The sequence below is a fragment of the Rhagoletis zephyria genome, unplaced genomic scaffold, assembly GCF_001687245.7.
Source record: "Rhagoletis zephyria isolate East Lansing unplaced genomic scaffold, Rhagoletis_zephyria_1.1 Rzeph_scaffold_01729, whole genome shotgun sequence".
NCBI lineage: Eukaryota > Metazoa > Arthropoda > Insecta > Diptera > Tephritidae > Rhagoletis > Rhagoletis zephyria.
Window position 1 is genome coordinate 14,753 of NW_016158813.1, and position 8,712 is coordinate 23,464.

An 8,712-nucleotide genomic window follows, 5' to 3' on the forward strand; every position below is an offset into this window, starting at 1 on the left:
TTCGTTAAATTCTTAAAGTATGTTCACATTTCAATATTATCTCAATCAAAGCCCGTTTTTTCNATTTGTTGTGCTTGTTATTATCATATCTCAAGGAAAAGTTATATTCTTCTCTGCTATATTAAGCAATATAAATATATTTTAACTTAACATTTTATTAAAAATACCTTTACAAACCTCTTTTCCTTGCTAGCGTCCATTTTTGTTTACTTTTACATTTGCCGTTTCTCCTCTTCTTCGCAAAAACAATCGATAAAACTAGGATGGACACCGAAAAGTTATAGGTTAAATCTGAGATTATTTTATAATTAAAGATTAATAAGAGACGAATTTTATATGGCTTATCTCTTTTTCTAATTACAGATAAGGGAGTTAAGCTCAGAAATGAGGATAATCTACTTATATGTGAACCTAGTATTAAACGAAATAAGTTTTCTCTATGCACGCGCACATATACACATACACTCATTATATAAATAAAGATGCCTAAACGTATACCACAAATCTGTTTCTTTTCGTGTTGTATCTTTCAACCATTTGTGCAAAGAAGTAATGTCGCAAAACTCTTAAGCTTCAATGGACAATATCTCAGGTTTAAAACAAGATATCTCGTTGAGTTAAACAGCATTATCAAGGGGAAGTATTTTGCTTTCAAATGATTTATTCAATTTTGTAGAAAAACAAACTATTCTTGATGAAAATACATGAAGAATATAGCAAAAAATAGGGCTTTTCGTATGTTTAGGCTCAAATATCTCGAAAACCTGAGCCAATCGACCAAAACTGATTTTGGATTCAGATTCAGAGCAACGAAAACCTTTAGAAAAAAGTAAGCTGGTCCCAGGGTCTGAACTTTTTTTTTTAATTTTGTAGGCCTGTGTAATCTTTTATTTATTTTAATTGTAATTTTAAAGTTAGTTTGAATTTCTCAAAGCTTTTATAATTCAGGATTTGAAGAAAATAAATAAATAATGTAATTATGTGAATTATGTAAGTTTTTTTTAAATACCAGACTAGTCCTCAATCAAAACACACAATATGTTTTGTTATTTATCTTTTCATCGTAATTTTAAATTGATCTTAAATGTCAAGTTTTACCTAATTAAAAAAAACAAATAATATATTTTTATTTAATGTTTACTTGAAATTAACGAAATTTTCTTTTAATATTCATTTAAATTATCCCGAAAATAAATTTAAATAAATAACAAATTTTACCAACTTTTTTCTTACTTAGGGCCGTTAACATTCTTTCTTTGTTTTATGTTTCAATGAAAAATATCGCCCAATGAAAAAAATGCTAAAACACATACAGACATTTTTATAAGTAATACAACACAGAAATTTTTCTCCGTGCATTACCACCAAGACATTCTAATTTTTAGGTAACATAACTAATACATTCTCATTTGAGAACTTTCTCTTTTTGGCTAACACTGGTCTAGGTCATCGGGAAGCTAGTCAAAAATTCATTTCAAGATTTGCCCCAAACAAATTGAACATACATGGTTGGTTGGTTGGTTGAAGTGGCGAGTTTAATAACTCCAATTAGCACTTATGCGTGCTGTTTTAAAACCACTACTCGCAATTTAAACCTGAAAAGAAAGCCCGAAAAGAAAGCAGCAGAAGTCGGTTATATATCTCAAACCCAGCCTGTGGAGTTCAAGAACTTAAGAAGTTGCAGTGGGTTAATATCACTTATGTCCGTTAAACCGCAGAAGCAGGGTTTGCCTAGAAGCCTGATTCTAGTCCTACATAGTGCTGGGCAATCGCAGAGCAGATGCTCCACCGTTTCTTCNTTCTTCTGCATCTGGTGAATTGCAACTACGACAAGATATGTTGTGTTCCAGTCCTAGTCTTGCAGCATGGATTCCCACGGCCCAGTGGCCTGTGTAAACGGCAGTTAGTCGAGATAGATCCTTCCTGTTTAGTTTGATAAGAAAAGCAGTGCGTTTTGCGCAGTAGGTGGGCCACAGACTCCTGCAGACCCACTGCTAGCCACATTTTTCCAGTGCTGAGAGATGCGGCTCTTGATATAGCTCAGAGGCACAAGAACCTCCTTTGCTTCTGAGATATCCAGAGCCGACCCATTCCTGGCCAGCTCGTCAGCCATCTCGCTGCCATGAATTCTGCTGTGCCCCGGCACCCAGATCAGTGCAACGACGTGCCTGTCGGCTAAAACCATAACGTTCTCCCTGCACTGTTTTATTATGCTGGAGGTGATGCTTACAGAGCCAAGTGCCTTGATCGCTGCCTGACTATCTGAGAAAATAGCAATGCTGGTTCTCGCTAGCTTCGAGGCTAAAATTATTTTGCACGCCTCATTTATGGCAAAGACCTCTGCCTGAAAAACACTGGCCGAATTAGGTAATCGAATAGACTCTTCAATTTGGAGGTCGGTTGAAAAAATTCTCGCCCCTGCCCCACAATCCATTTTTGAACCGTCCGTAAAAATGGATCCTTCGAAGCGTTCAGTAAAAATAGGGTCCTTCTACTCCTTTCTTGATGGAAAAATCGTGCCGAAGTTTTTCTTGAAGAGAAGCGAAGGACAAATGTAGTCAATTTTTTCGCGAATGCTTGGGTCGTTGAAAGAATACAGGATACGTCCATGCCCGTACGTACGTTCTTTCCACAATCCAAGTTCCCTCACCCTGAGCGCACTCTGTGAAGCACTTTCCTTGATAAAAAGATCAATCGGTGGCAGATGACAGATGACATTCAATGCTTCCGTTGGACATGATCTGATCGCCCCAGTAGTCGCAATGCAGGCTGACCTTTGTACCCTGCCTAACATTGTGCGTATGTAGTTCATCTCTACGGCTTTCCACCAAACCAGCGAACCGTATGCAATAATTGGGCGAATCACCGCCTTGTACATCCATAGCATAAGATCAGGTCGTTGGCCCCACCTCTTACCCAGCATTTTTTTGCAGGAATACAGAGCACCATCGGCCTTTTTTACTCGGTGCTCTGTATTCATTTTCCAGTTTAATTTCGGTGTGAGAATGACTCCCAAATACTTAGCGTAAGGGGAAAGAGAGAGAGTAAGCCCGTTCAAGGAAGGTAGGTTACAATTAGGAATATTTTTTCTTGTAGTGAATAATAGTAATTCGGTCTTCGAGGGATTAACGTTGAGCCCGCAGCCATTTACCCAAGAACCCAATTCCCCCAGTGCTCTTTGAAGCATTTCGCTTATCACATTTATGCACAATCCGGATACCATAATCACTACATCGTCCGCATACGCAACAACTTTGACCCCTTCCCTGTTGAGTCTTAGAAGAATGTTGTTTAGTACGCAAAGCCACAGCAGCGGCGACAGTACCCCGCCTTGCGGAGTCCCCCGCTTTGGATGACTGATGACTACGCTGGTGCCTAGCTTAGCGTTTGCAATCCTTGTACGAAGCATGGTAGACATCCAGTTTACCAGGAAGTTCTCAATCCCCAGGTTTCTGAGTGATTGCTCTATCGCCTCCAGACTAACGTTGTTGAACGCCCCTTCTATGTCCAGGAAGGCCCCCAACGTATATTATTTATTTTCCAGCGATGATTCTACCTTGTGTATGACCTCATGGAGCGCAGATTCTGTGGAGCGCCCTTTTAGGTAAGCATGCTGTGCAGTAGACAATTCTCCATTGCCTAGTTTCGAACGAATGTGCATGTCCAGTAGCCGCTCGAAAGTTTTCAGTACAAAAGACGAGAGACTGATGGGTCTGAAGTCCTTAGGCACCGTGTGTCCTCTCTTGCCTGCCTTGGGAATGAAAACTACTTTAACACTTTGCCAAGTAGACGGAACATGGTTGAGCATTATGCATGCTTTGAAAATGCTCTCCAGCCATGAAATAGCCCACGGCTGGGCTTCCTGTAGCATTGCTGGAAAGATCCCGTCCGGACCCGGAGATTTGTACGGAGAGAAGCTGTTAATTGCCCACGCAATCTTCTCCCGCGTGATAATTTCGTTAACGACATTAATGGATGGTGCCGGTACGTTGCTATCTACACCTGAGACCTGATTTAGGTCACAGCCTTGAAAATGGGTACGAAGAAGGAGTTCTAATGTCTCCTTAGAGCTATTGGTCCATCCTCCATCTTCCTTTTTTAGGAAGGAAGGATTGCTGTGTTCCTTGGATAGGATCCTCCCCATTCTGGCGGATTCTTTCGTTGATTCTATAGAAGAGCAGAAATCCCTCCACGATTCCTGTTTTGCTTTGCGAATTGCCTTTTTGTAAATTCTCAAGCTATCTCTATAGGTCTGCCAGTTGCCCGTGGAATAGCTTAAGTTGAAGGCTTTGCGAGACTCTTTCCTAAGTTCCGAGATCTCCTCTCCCCACCATGGAGGATATTTGTTCCGCCCGAAGCTTACGGGACAGGAGACTTTAAAGGCCGATCCCATAGCCTTTACGAATTTGTTGCACTTGGTTTCTATATCTTCCAAGGTCGTTAAATTATTATTGTAATGTTTCCCAAGTTTGTTACTGACCACACTGGCGAACCGCCGCTAGTTTGTTCTCTTTGGGTTACGAAAAGGAAGGGAAACATTCTGGCTAACCGATAAGTTGAACAGTATGTACCTATGATCAGAAAAAGATTTCCGATCAGATACCCTCCAGTTGTCTACTTTAATGCTACCTCTACTACTACAATCGTTAGTTAGTGTTATATCGAGCACTTCTTCCCATCCCCTAAAAGTATCAGTGCTAGGAAACGTGAACGTCGGAGTGCTACCTCGATTACAAATTATTAGGTTAGTGCTAAGAATGTAATCGAAAAGAAACTCACCGCGAGTATTTATTTCCGAGCTGCCCCAGATCGAATGCCTGGAGTTGCAATCGCATCCGATAAGTAGATTTTCCAACTGAAAGTTCTCCACTAATCTACGAACCACACCCGGTGGTGCGTCCTCGTTGTGTGGTATGTAGCACGAGGCGATGACCATGTTGGTACCACCAGCCGCTTCGAACTTCGTGGCTGTTAGATCCGATGAGCTGTGGGAAGGGATGAGAAAAGTATGGTATTGAGATTTAACCACAACACAAGATCTAGGCTTACCGTCCGATTTCTTGTAGAACACCTCGTATCCATTTAGGTGCAGCCCCTTCACCTCGGTGTTCCATACCCAGGGCTCCTGAATGAGCGCGATGTCGACATCTTCCTCCACCAGGAAGACGGAAAGGTTGTCCGTGGCCAGCCTCGAGTGCTGGAGGTTAATCTGGACAACCTTTAGACCCATTATCAATTTGGGTCAGCAGTTGGGTCAGCGAGCAGCATGCCTTCCAGCAGCTTATTTGCGTCGTCGACCACGTCCGGCTCTTCTTCTTCAGCATCGTTCGCCCGGAAAATTTTTACTTTGGCTCGCCGGATACCAAAGCGAAGGAGACAGTCGGCCTTTTCCAAAGGCTCGATACTTTCCTCACCAATGAGGAGTAAGAAGGACATGCTGGTTGTTTGTGACTCCTCAGCCTTGAGGATCACCCAGTCGTCCATCGGGATTTCACGGTTGTGTGTACGCAGATATTTTAGCAGCGCCGCGCTATCCATCTCTACACGTGGGAGCCAAATGCGAGCTCTCGGCCTCCTGGGGATGTCACCGGCAGGGATGAGCTTGAGCCTCAAACCTTCCCAAGCATCACTGATGCTCGCCAATCTCTTCTCCAGGAAAACCTTTGAGAGTTGGTCCTCACATTTAACCACCCTGTAACCGCGCACTACCTCCGCAGAGTCGAAACTGGGGAGATGGCCATCCGGCTGTGCCATGACCTGGTCAATGACCATTTGAGACAGCCGCGCCTCAATCTCCCCCCACTTGTCAAGCACCGGCTTCGCCTTGTTGGAAATCGCATCTACAAGTGCCACCTGCAGGCTATCTCTTACCACCTCGCTGAAGCCACGCCGTGGCCCTGCTGCAGCAGCCGCACTTGCCTGGTCAGCAGAAAACCTACCCTTTTTTGAGGCTATTTCGACCTCATCTTGGGACCTATTCCGCTTTCCCGCATCCTTGTGTTCGGTGGCCTGGTAAAGCCGGTACTCATCCACCACCGCCTGAAAACGGATTTTGTCTACGGCGTCCTCGGGTGCACGATCCCTTTGTNCCGGGCGTCAAAGTCTCCTGACTGGATAGGAGGAGCTCCTCCTCCGTGGAGAGGCTCGGACTACCCAGTCGAGGTCTGTCCGTACAGTCCTTGTTGGTCGTGTCTAGGGTAAGTGAGTCCTGCATTTTGTTGTCCGAGGTACTGTCCGTGGAGTTCTTGTTAGTCGTGTCCCTTAGTTGTGGGTGTTTGTCAGATTTTTTATTGTGCGAGGCTGTTTTTTGGTTTTGCATATATTCTGGTTCTTACGGTCGCCCGCCCAGTCACTGTCCAAAAAAGGAAACTCAAGAGGAACCCAAGAGAAACAGCGCCGGCCTGTACCGAAGCCGAGGTGGCCTGGCACAGCGACCTAGCGAGTGAAGAGGGGAAAAAGTCCGTCCGCCATGGTAGCGCCCCATGCCATGGTAAGGTCACCGTTACTCACTGAGGCGACCCAGTGTCAGTGAGGCACCGTAGAAATACAGTCCGTTACCCCCGACTGCAAACGTCGTCCAATAGGCACGGTCCGCTTAACACCTTGGATTGAGGGAAACCTCCGTACCATGATCAAAGGGCATTGCGATGGGCTGTGCTATTGAAGAGCAGCGAACCTTCCCGCGATTCCCCCTGACCTTAGCTAGATACCGTTCTGACAACGCACAGAACATACTGGAGTATCCATTTCCAGCCGGCACCCTCGGGGAGGGTTCAGTGGAGGAACAATTTTTTTCGCCAGCCTGAACATACATACAGAGAGAGTTAAATAAAAGCTTATAGAAAGATAGCGAATAGGTAGAAGATAAGAAAAAGGAAAACCAGGCATAAAGATAACTATTGGGAAAACGAATTCAGACGCCTTTGTCACTGAAAAGAAGGGCAACAGCTCTTATGCCTACATATTAAAAGAAGGTGACACGTGACGAACACTTCAAGGGTTTTGCAAAATCAGTGTCCAAAACACGGCGTATTCAAAAAGGGGTCTTACCCATCGAGCTGTTAAATAAAAACCCGAATTCCGTGAACTTGAAAGCAAATAAATAATCACGCTTAAAACAAAATCATATTGTAATGTACTAGATTAGTAAATTAAGTATCATCCCTATAGCGTAATAGATTACTTAGAATGATTGAATGTCATTATAGCATTCCTTTACTTTGACGTTTAACATTGCACTGGCGTTTATCATCATACGACTGTAAATTAGTATATAAGATTTGTACAATAAAGTTTCCTTCCTTTTTGCTACCAAACAACCGAGCTTAAAACATCTCATTGGCGACGAGGATGTCGCATTGGTAAAACTCTTCACAAATGTCAGAATTTTCACCAAACGAAAATTGGGAACTTTGGAACGAGCGGCTGGAATTGCATTTTTCGGAGATTAAATGCACTGATGAAAAGGTGAAAATATCGATCTTATTGAAATTGATTGGTGCCGAAGCATATAGCACTTTGCACAATATATGCAGTCCAATATTGCCATATAAAAAGACTTACGCAGAATTATGTGATATTTTATCACAGCATTTTATGCCACCAGTTATTTTATTTCAAGAGCGTAAAAATTTTTATGATTTAAAGAAATCAGAAGAAGATAGTGTATCCACATGGTTTTCTAAAGTTAGGAAGTTTGCGTTTAAGTGTAAGTTTGGCACTGCATTGGAACAAATTGTTTTGGATAAGTTCATAGTTGAATTGCCAGCTCCCCTCTTCGAAAAACTATGCGAAGAGGATGAAACAATTACATTGAAAGCGGCCTTAAATAAAGCGTTAATCAGAGAATCTAAAATGTCGGCTAAGAATGATGCTGGGGTTATGTACGTCCGTCCACGTGGTAGGCAAAACAAGTGCGATATCGGCAAATCAAAGAGGCACAAAAGCAATCAGAAGAAGAAAGCATGCAGTCATTGCGGGTGGAAAAATCACGAATCTAGGAACTGTAAATTCAAGAACAGTCGCTGTCATTCATGTGGACTACAAGGTCATCTGAAAAACATCTGTAAAAACAAAAGGGAAGACACGAATTTTATTAATTTAGATAAATCTCAAAATTCTAGTAGCTCTTCTAATGATATTTCTCCTTCAGTATTCAGTGTCGATAGTATGGCCGGTTGGGACTTCTCCATTTTTTCAATTAATAGTAGCACTGAGCGACCTAAAGTTTATGAGCTTCACGTGGAAATAAATGGAAGATGCTGTTTTGTGCTCTGCGATACCGGTGCTCCATGTTCACTGATGTCAGTACGTACATTTCGCAAAGATTTTTCGAATGAAAAACTGGAACCATGCAAACTTCCATTGTCAGGCTATGGTGGCGAACTATTGAAGACGCTGGGTGAGTTTAAAGCAACTTGTAATTTTGATGGCCAAAGAGTTCTTGGAAAAATAATTGTAACAAATGCAGACAGACCGACTTTGCTAGGAAGAGATTTCTTGCGTGCATTTGGATTCGAGTTAGTTCAAAATAAATCTTTTTCAATGAGAGGCGTTAATTTTGTGAATTCATATGATGAAATTATAACACAAGTTAAAAACGAATTTTCTGAAGTTTTCAAGACTGGTTTGGGCCGATACAAGTTAGGAACCGTAAGTCTAAAATTAGATAAGGGAGCAAGTCCAATATTTTGCAAACCACGTGCTGTTCCC

General features: G+C 42.5%; 1 protein-coding gene across 1 annotated transcript; it reads right to left on the reverse strand.

Annotated features, from left to right (window-relative positions):
- Positions 1-5,232: 5,232 nt before the first annotated feature.
- LOC108364958 (uncharacterized) lies at positions 5,233-5,772 on the reverse strand. The gene has a single exon (XM_017618843.1). It carries the CDS (start codon positions 5,770-5,772, stop codon positions 5,233-5,235), a length of 540 nt encoding a protein of 179 aa, XP_017474332.1.
- Positions 5,773-8,712: the final 2,940 nt, after the last annotated feature.